This window comes from Balearica regulorum, chromosome 1 (genome assembly GCF_011004875.1).
Source record: "Balearica regulorum gibbericeps isolate bBalReg1 chromosome 1, bBalReg1.pri, whole genome shotgun sequence".
Taxonomy (NCBI): Eukaryota; Metazoa; Chordata; class Aves; order Gruiformes; family Gruidae; genus Balearica; species Balearica regulorum.
In genome coordinates this window covers 76,880,189-76,904,458 of record NC_046184.1, presented here as the reverse complement: position 1 = coordinate 76,904,458, position 24,270 = coordinate 76,880,189, and the positions used below count along the sequence as shown (strand labels likewise).

Sequence of the window (24,270 nt, the reverse complement as noted above, 5' to 3'; positions counted from 1 at the left end):
TAGGATTTTTTTGGTGGGTTTTTTTTTTATTATTTGGATTTTTTTTTTCATTTTGAGCAACTTCCAAAATAATTTTTGTCAGTTCATATTGCCTGGCTACACCATTTCACTTCGTGTATTTTTTCTGGTTGGGATATTTTCCAGAATTAGATATCAACAAAACCAATTAAATAATTTGGTACAGGCAATTATAGAACAGAAGCAATACTCTTCTAAAGCAGGCAATCAAGAAAACCAAAATGATGCTTTATTTGACAATAAACCTTGTGTTTGGCATTGCAATCTGAAAGGTAATAAATCTATAAAAATGTTACTACATCTCATAAGTGCTGAATAATAAAAAAGAACAGATTTTTATTTGGGGGGTTTAAAGCTCTAAAATGATGAAGTTTTCTCAGGAAAAACTGAAGCTTAACAAATAAAAATAATGGTACCAAGTCACCTTTGTATGAAAGAATATCAGAAATAATACAGAGATAAAATGTAACATTTATTTTATTTGCTCACTGATGGAATATCACACACACAACTGAGATATTCTTTTGAAGAAGCCTAGTAAAATTGAGAATGTTTAAATATACCCGAACTGTACCTGAATATCTTATTATGGATGAACCTTCAAGCAACTGAAAGTGTATTCTCTTCTCAAAGTATAAGTGCAAGATAATTAATGTTCATAATACATTTAAGGAAGGGTATTAATTCCCTAGCCAAAGGAATAAAATGCTTTTCTTTTCAAAGTGTGGTTAAAATCATGGGTCAAATTCACTTCTGTGCTGTTAATTTTGCGCTGATCCAGTTAAACCTCCAGGACAACATAAAATAGATGACTATGCTCCTCTGTTTTCACATTTATTAATGTACAAAAGCTATACCTCCTGAAATCATCATACCCTAAAATAACATTGTCCAAGTGAGCAACTTAGGTCATATTGACTGGGTTTATTTTGTCCGTTGGTTGGGGAGGCATGGGCAACCCAAGAAATTTAAATCTAAATGTCCTTTGCTGTTTTTCAAGAAATGTCCTTCACTATCTTTGAAGTATATCCTCTTGAATTCCTCATAATATGGGAAACCACAATACTTTCTTTTTGCATGTTGGGAGCCTTATTGATTCACTTGACCACTCCAAAATTCTGCAACACTGACAGCAGTGATAATGGCTGAGAAACAGGAAAAAATCAAAGTGAACAGGAAAACATCTAAATACAACACAGCGGATTTCTGGGACGCCAATGGAATATTTAGATTCTTGAAATCACCATCCAGGAAATTCCTTGACAAAAATCTATACCCTCAGTCTAACAAAAATCATTGGGCTTTGTAGGTGGGTTTTTTAGCATGTCAGGGGGTAGATAAGCAGGCAGGTGAAGTAAACGCTAACTATCTTTTTAGATTGTTTAGGCCAGGTTGGATGGGGGTTGAGCAACCTGGTTTAGTGGAAGGTGTCCCTGCCTATGGCAGGGGGGTTGGAACTAGATGATCTTTAAGGTCCCTTCCAACCCAAACCATTCTGTGATTCTATAATCTATCCCCCTTTTTTCCCCTTCAGCTCCCCTCCCCAGGCAAAAGCTTGGAATGTCATATTCCAAATCCAGCAGGTTCATCAGAAAGAAATTTTCTTCTATTTTTGAGGTTCCCAATGAGGTTTCTATATATCTGAAGACCCTCTGCTTCAAAGCTGTGGGTCCAGGTATGTTCTAGGGTATCAGATGCTCGGCTGGCTGCTATGGCAGGTGTCTGTCTTTGATATCTTTGTCTATCACATTTCTCTGGACAATATAGCTTTCATAGCATGGACCTATGCTTGTGACTTTTAGAGAAAATGCACCTCATGTGATAGGGCCTGGGCCCCTGCCATCCTTTAGGTTTCTAGTTTTGAATTACAGTATACTATAATCCACTTAAAATGCTTCTTTCTACATTGATCTTGGGGGGGGGGGGGAAAAAAGAGAAAACAATATTGTTCTTTGGACCAAGTTCTGCCACCACTTTTCTTCCTGATGTCCCTTCACAGTGTGGCCTCCTGAATTGATTTCTGGTTTTGGACTTTGCAGCTGTTTCTGATTCAAGCCAAAGTCTGCTGAATATTTGCCTTGGATTGATTAACAAATATTTTATCTCATAATCCTGTTATGTTTGTTCTGGGACACAATGTCGAGTCTCTCAATTAACTTTAATGGACTTTGGACCAGTCCTGTAATTATTAGGAGGACTTTTTCTGTCAAGATCCTGACATAAGGCACTGCCATACATATCTTTTGGGCTGGGGACACTTTCTGTATAGTCAGGGGAAAATATTAATTTTCAGAGCTGTGTTTTGGATCCACAGACTCTGCTAGAGAGCCCTGTTTGCGCTCATAGCATTTCTTTCAGATAGGCCAGCCCAACTCCAAAGAGACAAAGCAATTGCATTACCTCACCAAAAGGATATTACAAATTTTCTGAAAATAACCCAGTCGTCTCACAGTTCTGAAGCCCAGTCACTGCTAGGATGAAGTAAAACCTTTTTGGATGGACCCCTCCATCTAAAGATTTACTTGATTATGTGAAAACTGTAACTCTCCTTAAGACCAGATCCCAGGTCTTCAGCTTTCAGGCTTTCATGGTTGAAGCAGTGTTGTTCATTTAGTCCTAATGGTCAGGAAAGTTATTCAGGTTTCATACCAGGTCTACATACTCCAGTTTTGTGGGAAAAAACACCTATGAAATACATATACACACCTATTTCCTTCATATCCCAATGATGGCCTGAATTCATTGCACCCAGGCAATACAAACCTTCATTGTTAGATAAATGATTGAAAACATAGGAACAAAAACCTTCTGACTTCTTCCTATATGCGATAAGTGGATTTAATTTTAAAATCAGGGGAAGAAAAGGGATATGGCAGCAATTTTTAAATATTGAACTTAAAAGCTTTTTCTTAAAAGTCACGTGCTCAAGACGAAGCTGTCCCTAGGCACCTTTAATGTACTCATGTGGCAGTTATGCAGCAAATAACTCAAGGTTATTTTCTTTGGCAGCAATTTCAGAGCAAATCCTTGTGTAAAGAATGATTTCTTTTCCTTGAACAATGGGCTGGATTCATAAAAAGTATAATGGGTACATTTGTTTGTTTTTCAGTTTTAACAATTAGGAGGTATTCGTATGTGTGTAAAAATAGAAAGTAGGAAAATAATGAATAGTTGTACTTATAATTAGCATATTTTGATACTTAGGAAACCAGAAGCCATTTCTAGGTTTATTAAATGTGCATTGCCAGCTTCAAATTTTTGAAAATTACTAACTAAAGAAATAATTTCAGATGAAGTGTTGCTTAAGGAATATATACTGAAATTAAAGGCAAACCCAGACTTGAGAATGTATAGTACAATTCCTAGCTTTCTTGTGCCTGCTTGTGTAATAGACTTATCAGCACTGAGATATGTGCTAGCCTTCTAGCTTTTAAGCAAAACTTGTGCAAAGATCTTCCATTGTGGATCTGGGTAGTCCAGCTGTATTCATGGCACTGATTCAAGAATATTACGGCTACACAAGACTGGATACTTCAGCCTATCAGAGCCAAAACTGGCAGTAAAATTAAGGTAGTAGGTATCCGTGTGCTCTGAAAGACCATGTGTTTGCAAGAATAGGGGTTTAGAGAGCATCTGATCCACCGCACCTTGAACGTAATGAACATATTTTCATTGTTTTCAACTGGTTTCAATCTAGTCCTTCCATCTTGGGTGTCTAGAGGAAACAGTGATCAAATTTAAGCAGCTATTAAACATAAGCAGGTACTGGAATATTTTTTTCAGTTGATAGCCTATGAATTGGTTTAGGTTATACAAATAGGGAAATAAATAGGGAAGTTAAGGAAATAAATAAGGAATTCATTTAATGACAGGAAGGGCAAGGCAATCCAAAGGCTAACTTAAAATGCCTGAGGCTCGCTGCCTTTTCTAGTAGGTGAAAAGATATTAGCATACCCAGAGAGCAAGCAGATGAGGAGACCATAATTTAGGATTTCTGAATCACCCTGTGGTAGTGCTTGTTTTCCTTCTTCCCTCTATAGAGGATGGAAGAGACTGCTGTCAGTGTTTAGAGCTAGTCTTTGGGAATACATTCCTTGGTCAATAAATTTATGAAAGCAAACTAATCATTGTGATGATTAGGACCGATAATTTGTTTTTTAAGGCATATTACCATAGATCAATCAAGAATGATGCTACATAATTTGTGTTCTCTTCATATGCCCAGATGAGGGCAACAGCAAGTCTCCTATTGATTTTTATCATGAAAACAGTGGGCAAAAGTGCAATTTTGAACCAGTAATTAGTTCTGTATTTCTATTTGTTTATTAAATGGGATTGACTTTCCAGCCTTGATATATGCAGATCCATAATAAGCCATTTTGTTCAAAACAGCAGAAATTGCCCGAGAGTAACAGTAGAAAGTTCCTAGGGGAAGCAATGCAACTGTTTTCATGTGCCAGAAAACAAAGTACCCCATGGGTTGCTGAAAACTGTCACTAATGTAGGATAATGACTGTTCCTGTTCTGTAGTAAGACCATGGTAATTCGTGTATGTATCTGGTTTTTGTTGTAGGTTGGGGTTTTTTGGTAGATCAAAAACTGAGCTGTAAGCAAGAGAGAATTTCAGACACTACTAAAATATACCAAAGTATCATTCCTGGTGCTGAGATTTACTATTAACCTGATCTTTCTCATGGCATTTTTGTAAAACAGAACTGTCAATCCCCAAATAATCCAATCACACAAATGCTTCTGAAGTATTCCTTTTATTTTGAATGTATGCATGAAAAGTTTGTTCAAAGTGGAACCGAATCTATCCATTTTATTATATGTGTTTCTATCGGACTTCACATATATCAGAGTACTGTCTGTATATCCATTCTGTATTTCCACATGTACGACTCACAGCTATCATAATCTTAATCCCTTTAAAATTTCCTTGAAAATAAATTAGCAGATAATCCTCACCCTCTAGTAAGACACAAAGAGAAGGCTCAAGGGGAAATAGGATGTTGGGGAATTGCTGGGAAAAAGAAGTGAAGTCCTCCATGAATTATGCATATACCCATGGCTTACATGCATCAACAACGGGTGTGTGGTTTATTGTGATAACTGGGGTAGCCCCATGGATTGGGCAGGATTACAATTCAATTTTTACAAATGGGAAACTGAGGCAAGAGACAAGTCAATGACTTCCCAAGTTCATTAAGTAAATTTAATATTGTGATCAGGAATTCCTGTCTTTCACTACCCCACAAAAGTGAAGGAATTATGATGATCCTAGCAGCTAATCATTCCTTTGCATTTTGCCATACAACCCAAAGAATACGGAGGAAAATAGGGTATGTTACAGTGCAGGTCTCTCTTTTTGACCCAAATGGAATTGGCAACTGACTAACCAGGTTCTCTTTATCACCTAAACGGTCCCAGAAATTGCAAGTGGAATTTGGCCTGCCTTACCCCCCATGTTGATGTAAGTAGTGGATTATAAATGGGTGGTATTTGTTTGGGTTTTTTTTCATAAGATCTTGGCTTCTACTATGAGGCTTTCCGAAAGAGTTCATGTCCCAGAGATGTCTGGAAAAAATACTGAGCAGAAATAGGACTTTTATTTTCATATATTGTCAAAGTGAAAACCAAAAACACAGCTTCACATCAGGTGCTCTCATTCCCAGGATGCTGGAAATTTGTGCAAAAAAAAAAAGCCACAATCGAGATTCAAGGGATCATGTGGATGCTTTAGAGCTTAATGTTAGCAGACAATCTGTTTAGCCTTTGAAAAAAGAGGTGACTACATCAAATGGTGTAGTGTCTTTGCTAGACAGACAAATTGAAATGAAAAAATAAGGCAATGAATTCTTGTTATTAGTCCTTGGAATAAATTAATCAGGACTAAGTGGATGCATTTTTGTCAGACATGCTTTAGTCAAACATAAGTTTTATTGTATTTAGATGCTAATTACGGGGCTAAATGCAAAGGAAGTTGAGAGAAACTTAGTTGCCTGTGATACACAAGATGTTCTAATGGTACAATTTTAGCTTCAGACTTTATGGATCCTCTTTATACAACAGAATTTTAATTTTCATTTAAAAAACTACATCTTTCTAGGTTTCATGATTAGGAAGATAAAATGAGTCACAGCAGTGATTTCTGAAGGGGAATGGAAATAAATCCCACAGTAACTTGTGATAAACTGGTCCTGCATTCTCTAACAAACTGTCATTCTGAAAGGTGAAAACTGATCATTTTTTCCAAGCATTTGGATACGATCCAAGGATGGCAAGTGTAAACAGTATTAACAACTTCACTGCCGATCAGGGGAAATATCTAGAAAATAACCGATTGCAATCAAAGATTAATTTCCAAGCTGTGGAAGTTAATACCATGTGGAAATGAGTTCTAATTGCAAAGTGCAGTTCTCACTTAATCCAAATGAAGCTGCTGCAAATTTTCCAGCCTGCTATAAAATCCAGGCAACTTGCTACAGAGTTTAGGTATGACTTATCATAAGTTACACTGGAATCTGTTTAAGAATATCATAATATTCTTATATTATTAAAAGCGGCATGTCCTTGTGTGGATATATTAAGATTAATGTTCATGTAGATGGCCAACCAAATGGCACTGTATGTAGGATTTGAATGATATTATGCAGACTCGCATACTATAGACAATCTTGGGCAGAGGAAAGGGATCAAAGAAAAATGTAATGGGAAGGTAGAAAACAGTAATTAACTGCTTATTTGTCTTTCACATATTGTGTTTCTAAAGATTTCATAAATTTCCTATTCCTTCAATTCACTACAAGTATGATCTAGAATAGCTGCGTTCTCTACAAATGTCTCTTTTTCTCTAGGCTGTGGAACCGTTACTGTGTTAGAGAATCTAATATGATGGATTATAAAGAATTTCTGAAGAATTTTGGCATAAGTACAGACACAGTTAAAGAAAAAATCACAGAAAATGAAGCTCCAGGTACGTGCTCAGAAAAGGAGTGGAAACTTGGGAACTTTTCCTCTTTCCAATTACATCAATAGAAATATTTCTTTCTGCCTTGATGGATCTGGTTTGCAATCTTGTAGGACATTGATATCCTCTAATTCTCAGCAGATGCAACTAGGACAGGGGGGAAAAGAAAGTGATTTTCCTTTGGCCTGGGAAATTCTACCAATTGTGTGTGAAAACTGCATTTAAAATCAAAAGATGACACATTACACAGGCCAAAAAATAAAATCACCATTACAAGCTCATAAACCCCAGACAAAGAATTTGCTATGGCAACTTGGAATCTTGTAGCACTTGGGAACCTCCGTTCTCACCCGGTATTCAGTCATACCGAACTTCTCAGGTGATCTTTGTAACAAAGAACTTGCTTTCTAAGACAGTGACAAGATGGTGAACTTGGACAGGGTGAGGACTTCAAGGTGAGAGTAAGACACTTTTTGTCACCATGACAGCGGTAGTTTCAAGCATAGCATAAACCTAACTTATTGGGGTACTAGGAATGTCTTTGTAGGTTGACCTTTCAAGGTCAATAGGCATGTTTATTACCAAAGGCCTATAAGGACACTGTCTTCCATTTCCTGGAAAAATACTTTTGGTAGTGGATCATTCTGGAAACATAGTGACAAAAAGAGGGAGTTATTTTCAAGTAGTAACTTCTGATATTTAATGTAATAAAGTTACCTGTTAAGATTGTAAATCATGTAAATTATGTTTTAAAAGAAATATGAAATTAAAAACTACTACAACAAATGCACAGATTAGCATAATTTTAAACTAATGATCAAATTTGAAATACAAGAAAATACAAGAAAGTTGTATTTCAGGATTTGTTTAGTCTTTTTGTACATAAAGATTTATTCAAACAGCCTTTAAGAACTTTAGATGGCTTTATTTCTTTGAAGCTGACAAAGCTGTGGACTTGGCTAAATCAGTTTTCTTAACAGCACTAATCTGCCAGAAAATAAAAGAGAAGGAACAGAAGCCGAAAAAACTTCTTCTGCAGTCTTCACCAGCAAAACTTTTCCTACAGCCTTCACCAGCTGAGCATGCTGTGACAGAATGCAGTCTGGATAGCACTAAGAGGGCATTTAGAGAAAAGGTAAGGGGGTGCCATTAATACTTCTCAATACTTCGACAGGTGGAGAAGCAGATCCAGACATCACAGGAGAAGAAAATTGCCAAGCTTTGAGCCCAGTTAATTATACCAACTTCTTTTATGAACAAATTCCATGTACAGGGTTTCTTGTTGGCTTTTAAAGCCAGATAGCAGAAGCAGCAGTTCTGTTTTATTTTGTGTGTCCCAGTCTTCCTTATTAGATTCACAGCATTAAAAACATGTATATTAGAACTACAGATTCCTTAGGCTGAAATAAAATGAGAGTGCATCAAAGCTTGATGGCTAAGGTGTTTCCTGATGTGAATTGCTAGATTGCTCTGTCTGATAAAAGTAAGTAATGACTTACACTGACTAATGACTAGTTATCAAGGTGCACAAGTCCATGGGACCTGATGAGTTGCATCTGCGGGTCTTGAGGGAACTGGCGGATGAAGTGGCCAGGCCACTCACCATCATATTTGAGAAGTTCTGGCAGTCCAGCGAAGTTGCTGCCAACTGGAGGAGGGGGAACATAAGCCCCATTTTTAAGAAGGGTAAAAAGGAAGACCCAGGGAACTACAGGCCGGTCAGTCTCACCTCCGTGCCTGGCAAGATTATGGAGCAGACCCTCCCGGAGACTATGCTCAGGCACATGGAAAATAAGGAGGTGATTGGTGACAGCCAACACAGCTTCACTAAGGGCGAATCGTGCCTGAAAAACTTGGTGGCCTTCTATGATGGAGTGACAGCATCCGTGGATAAGGGAAGGGCAACTGACATCATCTACCTGGACTTGTGCAAGGCATTTGACACTGTCCCACACGGCATCCTTGTCTCTAAATTGGAGAGACATGGATTCGATGGATGGACCACTCGGTGGAGAAGGAATTGGCTGGATGGTGGCACTCAAAGAGTTGTGGTCAACGGCTCAATGTCCAAGTGGAGAATGGTGATGAGTGGTGTTCCTCAGGGGTCGGTACTGGGTCCGGCACTGTTCAACATCTTTGTCGGCAACATGGACGATGGGATCGAGTGCACCCTCAGCAAGTTTACTGACAACACCAAGCTGTGTGGTGTGGTCGACACGCTGGAGGGAAGGGATGCCATCCAGAGGGACCTTGACAGGCTGGAGAGGTGGGCCTGTGCAAACCGCATGAAGTGCAACAAGGCCAAGTGCAAGGTCCTGCATGTGGGTTGGGGCAATCCCAAGCATGACTATAGGCTGGGTGAGGAATGGATTGAAAGCAGCCCCAAGTAGAAGGACTTGGGGTATTGATTGATGGAGAAGCTCAACATGAGCCGGCAGTGTGCGCTTGCAGCCCAGAAAGCCAACCGTGTCCTGGGCTGCATCAAAAGAGGTGTGACCAGCAGGTTGAGGGAGGTGATCCTGCCCCTCTACTCCGCCCTTGTGAGACCCCACCTGGAGTACTGCGTCCAGCTCTGGGGGCCCCAGTACAGGAGAGACATTGAGCTGTTGGAGTGAGTCCAGAGGAGGGCCACAAAGCTGATCAGAGGGCTGGAGCACCTCTCCTATGAGGACAGGCTGAGAGAGTTGGGGTTGTTCAGCCTGGAGAAAAGGTGGCTCTGGGGAGATCTAATTGTGGCTTGCCAGTACCTGAAGGGGCCTACAGGAAAGATGGTGAGGGACTGTTTATGAGGGAGTGTAGTGACAGGACAAGGGGTAATGAGTTTAAGCTGAAGGAAGGTCAACTTAGATTAGATGTTAGAAAGAAATTCTTTACTGTGAGAGTGGTGAGGCACTGGAACAGGTTGCCCAGAGAGGTTGTGGAGGCCCCATCCCTGGAAGTGTTTAAGGCCAGGTTGGATGAGGCTTTGGGCAATGTGGTCTAGTGGAGGGTGTCCCTGCCTGCAGCAGGGGTGTTGGAACTAGGTCATCTTTAAGGTCCCTTCCAACCCAAACCATTCTATGATTGTATGATTCTAAGCTTAGAATAGAGAGTGGAGCTGGAACAGACATGGCAAATGGCCTCTCCTTGTGCCCTTAGATGTGATTTTAACTGAAGAGGGTTGGGGAGTGTGATGGTGGAACGTAACTGTGTTCCACCTGCTTTATGGGAAGGTGAAAAGAAACAAAATTTACCAAAACTGAATCTTGTGCCTTCATGTCATGAAAATCCTGATTCTCTAAGAAAAGAGAAGCTGATACCGTGCATCAAGACTGCATATTCTACTACAAGCTCAATTACACAGATCTGTAACTGTGCTTCCTCAGCCTGGGAAAGATGGGAAGGAGGGACAAACAAGGCTCCAGGGACATTCAACATCTTGACCTTTTTCATCTTGTATATCTTTGTATGACAGTCAAGGCCTGGACTGCAAGCACAGTTTATCTCACCTTACAAGCCTTCCCAGTCCTTGATGTTTATTTTTGGCTTCCTAAAGTCTCTCTATACATTATCTTTACACTGTGATTTCGGCAGTTTTGAATGAACAATAATCAGCTTAGAAGCAGATGGGGTACTTGTCAAAAAATGGTGTGGGGGGAGAAAAGCCCCAGGGATGCTTGCAGTATTCAACAACCCAGTGTGAGCTAACATTTCAGAAAAACAAACCAGTCTTCCTATTGTTTCATGAGCCTTATCAAAATCTGCAGTAAGTCAACTTTCAGGCATTTTACAAGTCCCATAAGCAAAAACACATCCACGTAGCTCCTTTGCAACAGCCCATGAATTAAAAAAATAACCGAAGAAATGTGTGATATGTTTATGCAACAGCTATGTTAACTATTCCATGTCTTCTAACACTTTCCAGTATTCATTATGCTAACAACCCCTTTTAACAAAGGGAACCTTGATACTGGGTTATGCAATGGATGGTTTTAAAGTCACATTAAGGCAGGTGTTATCAAGCAGGCAGATCCACCAAGTATTTTTAGCTCTGAATTTTGAGGCAGAGTTATTATTTGAGAAACTTGTCTGACTTGTCATTTGAGAGTATGTGGTTGGGAATACTGTTTTGTAGTGAGCTTATTAATTAAACATCTGACGGTCAGAGCACGCCAGAGTAACCTATTTGATCAGTTCACAGAGAAGAAGATTTGAAAAGGTCTTGTAAAATATGCATTATTGTTTTAAAAGCTTCATGAACTTGATTTTTCTGAACAAAACACTATAAATTGTATTCATTACAGCTGCATTCAGCCTATCAGGACATTGAAAAAGCCTTCAGAGCAATTGATGTCAGTCAGAGTGGAGTTGTGTCTTTGGATTACTTGAAGTCAGTCATAAATGGCTTTATATTTCCTTTGCCAAATGAAACTTTTCAAGAGCTAATGAATAGGTAAGAATCATACTATTTTCTTAGGGGACGTTTTTTAGCACTGCTGCCTTATAACTTTATTATTGCTTTTTGTGACTACCATCATTAATTCATCTTACTTGTGCCTGTGTTGCAGTATGTATGGCACAGTATGTGAAAGCTGAGGTAGCTGGGTATAAAACCAAGTTTTTTGCAGCAAGGTACATAAGTTTAATGGAGTAGAAGCTTTAAGTTACTGCTTTCTTCTATTTGCTCACAAATTTGTATTTAATTTCCTAAAGGGAGTATTACTGTCTTGCATTCAAATGACTAGTGATGTGGGATGGTGTGAATTTGCTGGAAGAGCAGCTTCCCGACTGTTAGCACCATATTTGCATGGCGATAGTGTGACTCTACAAGCCTCCCCTTTTTAAATATGCTGGTGTGGCAAGGAAAAGAAAGGAAGAAGCAAAACTAATGTCAATGAATGAACTAATGCTGAAAGCTTTCACTCTGCACTGCTCATTGTCAGTCACTGAAAAAGAGAACTGAAGGGACATTTCTGTGCTGCATAGGAAAGCAATTTCATACCCGGAAATTTGAATTTAAACTAAAATGAGGCAAAAATCTTTTGAACCTAGGTTTTGACATTGTAAATATTTTTATTAAAACTGCTGTGAAGGTAGAGAAATCATGCCAACTACTGGATTCAAGTCAATGTACTATTTAACCAGGCATCTTTGTAGCATTATGACCAAAACTCAAATCATCTTGTGGGCAGTACAGTGTAGAGAAGATAAATGGATAGAAAATATTTTCCAGCCCAGCTTCAATGATCTCAGCAGAGGTTAGGCCACAGGACATTTTCCAAAACATGATTTCCTGGACATGATCGCTTCAGCTTGTGCTAACTAGCTTCCTAAACTCATATTTCCTTTTAAAAGCCAAAATATCATAGGAATGGATGTTTCTGTGGCTTTTGGTTAAATCTAGACCAGAATCTCTCCTGATTAATCTTTTGTACTCGGAAACCAAACACTGTGAGAAGAAAACTGCCAGAATATACTTTATACTTGTTGGCAACAGTGCCAAGGGCATATGGCCAGTCAAAGAGAAAGGAAGAACAACTTAACTCTTACACAGCATTCTTACTCCAAAATATTGCTTGAGCTTACAACAGGACAAGGCGCTCAAATCATACCGTGTGAGGAGGTCAGTAATCAGATCATGCATTACTGCTTAATGATTCCACAATTTATAGTTTATCTGTTTAAATTGTTGGAAGAATAGAATCATCCATGTAAATAATCAGTTGAGTTATTTTTTTCTTTATATGCACTAGTTAGCTGTAAAGAGCTCAGTGCAGATATATGTTTTACAGCAGCAGGTGCTGTATGAGAGTGTCATCTGCAGTAACCATATTGCTTTGTGCATTCAGCAGATAAATCTGATTTGCTTCTAGTCATTCACAGTGTGATATAACAATGATCAACTATTACTTTGTCAAAAAATTGCTATTATAGTTTTTTTTTCAATTCATGTCACTTGCTAGTTTAAATCTTAAAGTAAATCTTGCTCTTAAGAGCAGTTGCATAATGGAAAGATTTCTGCATGTATTCTTCCACTGAAGCTTTCTCTAGCACTTGAAAAATACAGTGACATTTTAATGATGCTGTAAACAGAAATGTTCAGGCCTATGTATGCCATATCTCTTAGGTGATATTTCTCAGATAATGTAATTCAAAAGATCCACCAAGTGAATGGAACAACAGCAAAAGTTCCTCATAGTCATCTAATACTAATAATGAAGTAACTTCATTGTAGCTGATAATAAGTGTAATAGTAATTGATGAGCAAGGGACATGATTTCAAGGTTTTTAAGATTCTGTTTAAATAATATGACATGAGATGTGCCAGGGAGCTGTTTATAAGAAATAATACATGACAGCATTTTATGGTTGTTTGAGATATTTACATCTCATGGGCTCCTGATACAAAATTCAGGGCTCATTGAAGTTGATCCAATTTTGCCTTAGACTTCAGCTAGGATTTCATCCTTGACTGGTTTAGGACCAGATTACCCTCGCACTTATCTCTCAGTATATGTCCCCACTGCAACAAGATCAAATACATCAGAGGCAGACCATTGAGGTGTACTTCATTCAAAGGACATCACTCATCTGAATCCCAAATTCCCTGAATTCCATCACTTCTACTCTTGAAAATTCTTTTGCTCAGAAGTAAAACATGGTGAACTTGAGATTATATAAAGTGTTTCATAAACCGAAGGAATCAATTTCACAGTATTTCAGCATTCCTACCTGGGAAATATTCTGATTGTGTTTTGGAGCTTTGCTGTGGATTGTATCCCTTCACAGGTAGAGGGCTGTGAGTGAAGGTATCCTTCTTGGCAGCTGGGAGCAAATCATGCATGACCAGTATGAAGGCTTTGCCAACGGAGGGCCTAACTTCTAAGACTCTTTTCTAGTGGTGGCTGCTGGGATTTCTAATTGCTGACTTTTATTTGTGTTATGAGGTAAACTATTGTGCTCAGGTGGTCAGGACTTTGGTGAACATAAGTTAAAAACACAAGGACAGCTTTCAGCAGCAGAGGTAGTTTTAAACTTTTTGTGTTACGCTCATGCTTCATTTCTTTAATTTATGATTTGTATAAAAGTATTAGATGCTAAGGCACTGATGGTTGAAAATTTCTCAATGGGTAGTATTTTGTAAAGGATCAGTACGGGATGATATATCACATGGTTTTACCAGGTATCCATGTTGTTATAGCTCTAATCAGTCAATTCTTTTGGAAGTCTACACTTTTGTACTTGGACATAACCATAAGCATACTTCCAAAAAGCCATGCAGAATTTATTTTTATTACTTTAATTAGTTAGCTGGCCTACTATAATAGATAAAATGCTGGATTACCACTCTCAATAGGTGTGCATTTTTTCAGGCCCTACGGTGGAAGATTTCCTCCTATGCCTCAATTATTCCACCTACGGCATCTAAACACTGTACTTACTGCCCTTGTAGCACAGCTTGAAATCTGAGGGCCAGTATTATAACCATAAAGAGGGATCATTTTTAAGTAAAACCAAAATGTTAAAATGCTTCCTCAGTGTTTATTCCCACTGACTTAGCTCTGTGTAAATAGGATTTTCTTCAGTTAGTTAGATCCATGAAACTTAATGCTGGGGAGTTCCTCCTCCTCCACTGCAAGGGCCTCATTCATCCCTTTCAATGACAAAACCCACAAGAGAAAGTGCTGTGTTGGCCAACTACGGGTAGAACTGGAAGAGCTCCATGATCCATTACCCCTCTGCAGAACGGGGAAAAACCACTGCACCTTGTGGACTGATCAGTGGCACCACAAATCATAGCTAGCAATGCCAGACTGCCACACACCCGCATTAGTATTTCTTCCTACATTCCCTTCAGCTCCCCGGATTTTGGCAATTGTCACTGCCAAAGTCTGAGAGGCGACTGTAGGGCTTCTGAGCGAGGAGATGGAAGTGGAGAGGTCTGTTGCGCTGATTGACGCAGCTTTGGCTGGTTGCTCATATTCAGTGCAGAATTGCTCTCTACAGTGTGATTTGAGTGATTTAGTAGACCATAGACACTTGAGTGTGAAGGGATCTCAGTTGGGGGCTCAAAATAACAGTTGTTATCTTGGCCTTAATTTTAAAGATCATCTGTTATTTCATACAGTTTGTTTCATATTCATTTATCCAAGACAATAATCAGATATGAAATATCTCTCCTTCCCACAGCTTTTTCTAATAACCCACCCCTCAATACTACTGTTGGCAAAGCCCCTCCCTGTGGGGAATGAAATGGCTCCCCCGGTGACACCTGAATGGCAGCACTGCCTCTGTCTTCACTTGCCTTGAGTCGTTGGTGCTTGGTCCTTCCCAGCCCCTCTTCTGGGCTCTGGTGCAATTGTGCTGCTCATGCTGTGGGAGATGCTCAGCCCGCGAGCCTCTGAGCCGTGGTGCATGCGTGCTACTCGCAGGCAGGACTGCTGTAAAAAGTCAGGTTCCCTCCCCCTAAATACCCCGTGCTGCCAGGTTGCAGTCAGCCAAAGCCTGAATGCTGTGATTCTTGTAACTTTTGGTTTTAGCTTTGTTGGCTGAGCTTGAGAAACTGCTGGGTAGTCCAAAAAGTGGAGCTGTTCTGTAAAAGATCCAGGAAGTCTTGCATACCTCTGACTGCATTTGGTAATTTTTTTAGCTTTGTCCTATGCATCCTGGATTAGAAAATGCTCTAAACACCATCTGCCACCATTTTAAGGAGCATTAGGAGTTTTAAAAGCTTTTCTGAGATGACTCGAGTAGCGAGTCAGCACGTTTCTGATAATATGTGAGGGATGTAATTGCATACAAAGCACCGTCTGAAGTAGGAGTGAATTTAGCCATGCTCGTTGCAGCTTTCTGCAGTGCCATTGAAACTGAATGGGAGATGTGCCAATGATTTGGGGGGTCATAGGATCAGGTCCTTATTGATTTTAAAGTCATTATTCACGGAATATGATAGTAGTTAACTTCCCAAGATTTTTGACATAGTTTAACACTTCCAGTACTTTCAAAGTTTTCAAATTTGGATACAGTGAACATAATAACATTTAAAAAACCGCAACATACTATTCCCCTTAATTAGCTTCTGTGCTGTTATGTGTAAATAATGAGAAGGGATGCATTAAATACTATCTCATTCTAGACATCTGTAATGTGAATGTCTACGCCTGAACTGCTCCTCCTAGACTCCATTTTATAGTCACTGGAGAGAAACAACGGGCAGGATTCATCTAACCAGTTTTAGATGTCTACTTTAGGATGAGATGAATCCTGTCCTGAAAGTGCCTGTTTCTCGCCAATGACTATAAAGGGAACTTAGAGTGACTCGCTCAGGTGCAGGCACGTATATTTGGTTAGATGAATTCTCGCTTGGGGTCTAGTTCTTCCACAGCTAGACATTTGGATTTGAGAAAATAAGTTGGCTCAGTTTGTGTGTTTAGTAACAAAGAAAAGCTATGCGAGCTTACTCTAATTATGGATGTTGCACACATTGATATTACAGTGATGATGTGATGTTCTAATTAAAAATTCTTCTTGGAAAGTAGAGTGTTTTTATAAGAAAATATCTTAAAACTGTTTTTTTGTTTTTTGTTTGTTTGTTTGTTTGTTTTAAAAAAACAGATTTGGACTGAAAACCACAGGTAAAATTGCTTGGCAACAATTTTTAGAAAAATTCCGGGAACCTGGGAGCACCTTTGAAAGCAGGCAGAAGATTCCTATGAGAAAAAAATATAAGTAAGTAGGAAGTTCCTTTTTTATGTGAGTTACCTGTGGTATACATATTTATTGAAAGTGAGAAGTGTATCCAGTCGATGGTTGCCCTTGATTAAATTCAGTTAGAAAATCTTTTGGCAATGCTTTCTCCAAATGCACTGTTATTTTGAATCTTATCAAACCCTGAGTCTTAATGAGGTGATTTATTCTTCCTGCTCTGAGAAGAACATAGTGAGCAAAAGAGAGTGAGACATGAAAGCATTGCATAGACTGTCTTTTTTCCTCTTGCAGAGTAAATCCAGCTAGAGGAGACAAAGCTTTCTCCAGCGACACTGTTCTCCAGAAGCTGCGCAGATACATCCAGGATGCTTATCCCTCTTTAAAGCAGGCATTCCTTACACTTGATGAAGTAAGAGCAATTATCTTTAGGTGTTGCCTTGGTTAATTACTCTTACAGCTAAATATTTGTGTCTCTCATCTGCTGCAAAGTAATCTCATGGTTGCCAGTCTTTGTTTTCTGTTACAGCAGCACACAGAGTCTGTTTTTCAAGTTTCTTTAACATAGATATGTGCAACCAGGGACTAAATAATCTGTAACAACCTCTCTGATAAAAAAAAAATTATTGACCTCCTACAATTTCCCTAGAAGTCATGTTGGCCAGTTCTTTAATCATCCCTGTGGCTGCCTTTGAACCCCCGCTAGTTTTTCTGTATATTTCATGAAATGTTATGACAGAAATGAGAATTGGTGCTTTCATAGAAGTTGCACTGGTACCAGAAAAATAAATAATATAACTTCTCAGATACTGCTAAGTGTTCCCCTGTTTCTACATCCAAGGATTGCCTGCATCCCTTGTGCCCAACATCATACTGGCAATTTATTTATGCTTTGATTATATATTATGACCTGCAAATCTTTAAGAGTAACTGCTCCTTATAATTAAGATTCCTCTTCTATTCTGGCATATTTTCTCCATTTCTCATTGTAGGGCTTTATTAGAAAGCTTATCCTGTGCTTGTGCTTATTCTCCTCAGTCATGCTGTGTCAGTGGTCTGTTCTCTTCATTGTTTTATCATTCCATTTGTCTTTCAGGCATCTAATGTTTTAAAGTTTTGGGGTTTTTTTTCAGGTTAGTTGCACACGTGTATGTATGTATGTATATATGTATATATGTATGTAAATACATATACAGAGAGAGAGAGAGCTGTGTTTACTCTGTTTATACACACTCACACACACAAAGACACATGTGTGTGCATAAAAAGGATGTAGAGCACAAGGCTAGAAACAGACCTACTTAAGAATGGGTTATTATCTAGAATTCTATTCGGAGATTTCTGTTGTCTTTCACACTTTTTTGATATCTGCCATTTGCATCCGTAGCATTCTTATCTCTTAGGCAAAACGGCGTGCCGCTGGGCGTAAGTAAGGATTGCAGCAAACTGCCCCAGGACAGCAGCACAGGCAGGACCCCAGTGCCTGTTTTGCCTCTGTCAGAGTCCTGGGCAGCCCTGTTAGCTGCTGCTTCTGAGAGAGGGATCCAGATGTGTCACTTTGCAGCTGTTGACATCCCTATGTTGACTGGTACCATTGGTTATACCCGTGTTGGGCATTGTATCTCGATTACGCAGGGTTCATCTCCAAACCTGGCGCTGCGTTCCCTCTCCCCGCTCTTCCTCCTGCTCAGGGCTGTCTCCGTTGCCTACCGCAGACTGTCAGCAAACGCAGGAGCTCCCGGAAAAGCTGATTTCCTTATTGGTAAAATGAAATGCGATACCTACTGGCTTTGACACTTAAAGAAGAAGGGATGCGGTGAAAAATGTTCAGTCTCATGTGATCAACACAAGAAGTCTTCCTGGATGTCATCTTTCCTTTTCACAATAAGGTCTGCATAGTAACATCTAGCAAATACTATTCTCCTACTCACCTGCTGTATGCGATAGTTCAACAGAGCAGTGATGTCACCAGTGAACTCATTATTAATGTCTAAACATGTGCGAATTTGCAACTTTCCTAAATATTCACATAACTGTGTGAGTGGGTTTTCAGCTGTTATGAAAAACCTATGTAAACCAAATAAAGACATTTCCTCATGTCTTAGAGTTAACAAAACTAAGTTTCTTGCTTTTTTTTTTTTTTTTTTCAGGAGATAGAAATAGTTTTGAACTTGAATGTCTTCTGTTCCAGGACTTAAATACATTCATGTTCTTATCTAAAAGTTTTTAATAGGTATATGCAGCATGCTTCTGATTCTACATCACATCACTGCCCAGCACACAAGCAACTGCCTGCTCCCTTTTTCTTCCAACTGATTTTTTTTTTCTGAATTGTTCTCAATGTGTTGGAGTTTAAAATGCTACTGGTCCCTACCTGTTATTCCATATTCTGAAAACAAAATCCCAAACTAGTAGCAGTGCTTGCTAACATGCAAGCTAGAAATAGAATGCTCCCTGTAACTATACTACAAATTTGACATTAAAATGTTGAATCAGATTGATGTTTTATAAAAGGATGAGTGAAGCACCCTTTGATGTTCCTTTGTAAGTCTCACAATATTTTGTGATTCAGTTTAAAACTCAGATCCTAGGAAAAAATACTTATACAAATGTTTCAACACCAAAGAATTAATAATAAAACAACTTCACTAGCCTCCTAGAATGTTTTCAGAAAGTTTCTCCATATATTCTGAAGCACTGAAACAAAAAGGCATTAAAAATAATTTGAATGGGCAATGTTCAGTATAAATTAGTTGAGCTTTTTAATTATTATTAAATTATTCTTATTACTATATATCCTTATTTTTCTACATTCCACTATGTGGAATGCATTGTTTGATAGTTCTTGTTCTTGATCATGTGTAGTGTCCCAGTCACTTAAAGCACTGGCATTTGTGTCATTTGAAAGAACTATGATGTCACAACTTCAGAGTCATATTGTTGTATCTCCTGCAAATTTAGAAATTTAGAATTGCAGTATCAAGTTATAATTTTTCGCCTGCATTATTTAATTGTTTTTTATTCTAGTCTCTTTTAAAAAGAGATTGTTCATCTCAGGGCAAGGAGTTCAACTAGTTTTGGAAAGACTCCTAACTTAAGTTCTTATTTAAGTGCATCAGATTCATAAGAGAAGCTAAAATGTTTTCTGTCCTGTGCTGAAACCTAGCATCAGGTAAACTTCAGAGCGTTCCCAGAACTGTACAAGGTTTAAAGGAATACAGTTAATGGTTGTAATATTATATATTAATACTACAGAACATGAATACCTATTTATCATTACATGCTGAAGGAGACCAATTGGTTGGGATTGACATTTAAATTAAAGATAGACATTAAAATGTGCAGGATAAGGCTACACCTTAATCTGCGATACAGCATTTTGGAAAAGAAGGGAGATGTCGTAAGAGTGTGCGTCCAAATACGCTGCTTAGCAATGAACATACATCCCCGCAGTCCCTGTGCACACAGGAGAAATTACAGAGAAGGCAAATCTCTTTTGATGAGTGGATAAAATCCATGTGATAGGTAAAATTAATGAGAATCAGAACTGTGCAGTAATTATTATAAGATCATGTTATCGAATATAAACAGAGAGTATTATAATGTATTTGTCAAGGGTTTATGTTTCCAGTTTGTCACCTGATGGGTGGACTGTAGCTTATGTGTGACACTGACAATGTTGAGCCTTCTGCTGCATAGTTCACTCCAGTTCCAAAAGTAACTTCTGACTTCTTCTAGACTTTCGTGCTTCATGCTGGAATACGAGCTTTTGACAAAGAACTGTCTATCCTTACCAGCTCTGTGGCCCTCACGATGTACAGAACTACACTAAAATGCCTTTCTGTCAGTTTTGATGGAATGTCATGATATGTATGTCCCATGCACCGGACTGTGTGATCAACCCTTCAGTGGGCAAGCTGGATTTTTTTATTACTTTGATTTGCTACATATTGCGCTTCTTAAATTGTAGACTCTGTATTTCTGAATTGAATGAGCAAATAATAGACTGAAAAAATTAAAGCTCTCAGTCTGGTTGACACAAGCAGAAGGAGCACTGGGCATATCTTCAGAAGTAGTATTGGCATTTTTTATTAGATGGTTTTATATAGATGATATATCACAATTCCTTTCTAATATAATTACATAAAAACTGTTCTTTTTAGCTCTGCAGTATTTCATCTATATACACGTATATATGATCACAAAAAGAAAGAATTCAGCTAGCAATTTATAGGAAAAGAAATCAGTTTCATACATTGCATCACTGTAGATAATAACGCCTACAGCATTCAGGCCATGATTCAGTAAGGCACTTTACTGCATGATTTTGATTCATTTACTGAACTGGAGCATTACTGAATGAAATTTTTAACAAAGGCAGAGGTATTTGAGATAGTGGAAAGACAGGCTGAAGAAAGAACTATTTAACCCGCAGCTTCTAGAGGCTCCCACAGTGGAAAAAAACCCCAAACATGTAAGAATGGTTTATATTTATACATAACATCATGATTTTTTTTGTTGGAATAGACCAGTACATCCCCAGTCACATCATTGGTGCTGGACTGATTTAGATAACAATCTGGGCAATAAAATTAAATCCTTTTGAATAAATAAAATTAAACTTGCAAGGTGGCCAAATAAGCAAACGCAATCTGCTCAGTAAATCCTGATGTAGTATATCTTAACTTTCCCATATTATCTAAGGTTTGAACAAAATGTAATTTATTTTTATCGTAACAGATATTTCATCTTCATGGGTAAGACCTAGTCATTCTGCACAATTGTTTCTTGTGAAGTACAAGCTATCTTTGTAGCTTCAGTACCAGATTCCCTAACTTGTTTACTGGGGGAGGTAGGTATATTATCAGGTTTTGCTTCCATATGATTTAATGCAGTGACAACAGTCTCTAAAGAAAATTCAAATACCAGATAGTAGTTTCACAAGACCATTATCTTTTGATTGCAAAACTTTAAAGTATTTCCCAGACCAACTGATGAAGTAAATAATTGCTCATCCTCTATATTATTACTGCCACCCTGGATCTCTGTGGGGGACTAAAGGGAAACAGAATTTTCTTAGGGTGAATTTTATGAACAGAAAGATATTTGTCTAGTGCTTAGCCAGGAAAACTGAATCACTGAAGGAACTATTTACTCCTAATTCTTCTGTTATTGTTCCAAAGCCTTTATTCCACTCTTTCTTCTTCTTTTCCCCCATTATCTTTCCTCAGGTTTCTTTAGAGAAAATAAAGAAACAATTAAAAAAAAAAAAAAAGTAAAAGTTCAGGAACAAATTTAAAATTATAAAATGCAATAGACAGTTATAGAAAAGAGTTGGTATAAACCCATATTTAAAACTCTCCTACATAAATTTTGGCTATTACTTGCCATGGGAATTGAGAGAAAAACTATGCCTTAAGTGTAGTAAAATAAAAATATCCTGATTCTGTTGCATTCTGAAGATAATCATGAAGAAAACCCTGCCACAGATGAGTGAGCACTGATAAATGTAGGCTCATGTGCTATCTATGACTGTGCCGAGAGCTATATTAGAATCTAAGAACAGGCATCATTTGATGGACATTTGCACAGACTTAAGGCAATGTTTGGGATACATGATAGCAGCAACTTTTAGACTCAACTTGACTCAACTGAGTCAGGTCCACTCAGACCCAGCAACTGTTCAGTCAGACACAATTTCGTGTGAACATCGATTCCAGACCAGGTAAGGAACAAAATGCAGCTGATAAACGGACCTCAATGTCAGCTGGTCTGTGCAACGCAAGTTTACATATCCATTCGTTTGTGGCATAGTATACCATCAAACTAAATAATATATCCCAAGGTAACAGAAAGGTCATTGTAGTTTCATTCCCATAGTTTTAGTTTTCCATCCAGGAAACATTGCAATTGTACGTTCACTGAGAACTGAAGTAAAAGTACTAGACTCAGTATACACAGATTATTGAAGCAGCAACAGAGCTCCGTTACTGTAGGTCAGGATGATCTAGCAGTGTAGAACGGCATGTTGGAATCAGCATTGCTATAGTAAACGTTTGCTCTTTTTTATGCATGCTTTCTTTTTTTTTTTTTTGGTCTTAGAGACGAGATGGAAAAATCACAAGAAATTACCTTTGTCATGTTCTACGTAACTTGGTACTTCAACTGAAGGATAAAGACTTCCAGGAGTTAATTGAGATACTTGATCTAGAACAGACTGGATACCTTGACTACCATGAATTTTTAGACTTGTTTGAAGAAAAGGAATCAGTAGTGAGTGTTTACTTTTAATTCTCTAATCATAATCTCTTTTATAATGGCTGTGGCAAAATGCTGGATTGTGTTTTGGTAAAATGTTATGCTCTGCGTACAGTTTTTATCAAAGTTAGTAAGTTCACATTCTTTCCAGCAATGGAATAATCATAATCAGCACTTCTAGACTCTTCTTTCTGAAGCATCAATTGGAAAGCAATCTCACGGTTACTAGAGGCTTTTGAAAACTCCAGCGGAATCACTAGTTCACGTGTGTGTATACAGCAGAGGAGGAGTGGCAGTAGTACTTCTTAGCTTTCAGTTGTCAGATCTGTTTTGCTGATATTTTGCTGTTTCTTGTTTTATCTATTATTCTTTATAATATACATTCGTTCAAAATATATGCTATATACTACACAGACGTTGCATATTTTCCTGGGTACAGCTGTGACACCTTCTGAATTTGCAGTCGTCTTATAATGTTTTCCTTTAGAACCATTCACCGAAGGTACAGAGAGGTTATATTCTGCAACACAGTCAATATTTCTGTGCAGTATGTCTGTTTCCTTTGACAGAAATAAGTCACTACTTTTTTGCTTACTGAATTTCAAAGAAATAACCTAAGCTGCAGTTTGCAAATCTACTTTGTAATCTTAAGAAGCTGTTCATAATTTTTCATAATTTTCAATATCAAACCTCTTTTAGGTTTGCATTAGTATGTTAACTGACTAACTTCATATTTAGCTTTGTCTCAGGTAGTCTGGATAGTGGTTTTGAGAGATATCAAAGGAGAGCAGTAGTGTCGAGAGAGATACTAGACACGCAAAAAGAAGGTCCCTGAATGAAGAAGAGCCCCGAATGGTGTGCATTGCTTTGAAACGCTTTGATGTTAGGAGCTGAAACAGGCTGCTTTCCACTCTGATGGCTCCAACAATAGCAACATTTGATGCAGCAGCTCAAGTCCCTTCCAGCTGGTTTTGAGTAGAATAACGGTCCGGGTGAAATTCTGGGGCAAACTTTAGTAGTTGTAAAATTAACATGCTGGAGGAAATGCAAATGCTGACAGTTCCTACGTGACCAACTGATGCGCACGCTATGTGGGATTTACAAATTAAGCTGGTTAGGCTCATGTTAGAAATGTGCACAGATAAGTGATTCTGCCCTGAGGAGTAGGTATCTTCTGGACTCTGTGGTTGGGCTCGTACCCAGATCTTGATGAAAAGCAGCTGCAAGGAAGTCTGAGTGTCTGGGAATCCTTTTGGTTTGTGTCCTGAGCGGTGATGCCAGCTCCATCAAAGTGGCTCATCCTGTAAAAGAGGCAGATTACAGGTTGTACAAATGAAAGA

General features: G+C 38.4%; 1 protein-coding gene across 1 annotated transcript in view; it reads left to right on the top strand.

Annotated features, from left to right (window-relative positions):
• EFCAB6 (EF-hand calcium binding domain 6) overlaps positions 1-24,270 on the top strand; it is a 119,098-nt gene that overhangs the window by 25,597 nt on the left and 69,231 nt on the right. Inside the window, exons 7-13 of the mRNA XM_075742798.1 lie at positions 6,876-6,994; positions 7,969-8,123; positions 11,272-11,420; positions 16,967-17,084; positions 18,308-18,434; positions 21,413-21,429; positions 22,775-22,945. Of these exons, the coding sequence (XP_075598913.1) occupies positions 6,876-6,994; positions 7,969-8,123; positions 11,272-11,420; positions 16,967-17,084; positions 18,308-18,434; positions 21,413-21,429; positions 22,775-22,945 (856 nt within the window). The remainder of the gene's footprint in view (positions 1-6,875; positions 6,995-7,968; positions 8,124-11,271; positions 11,421-16,966; positions 17,085-18,307; positions 18,435-21,412; positions 21,430-22,774; positions 22,946-24,270) is intronic.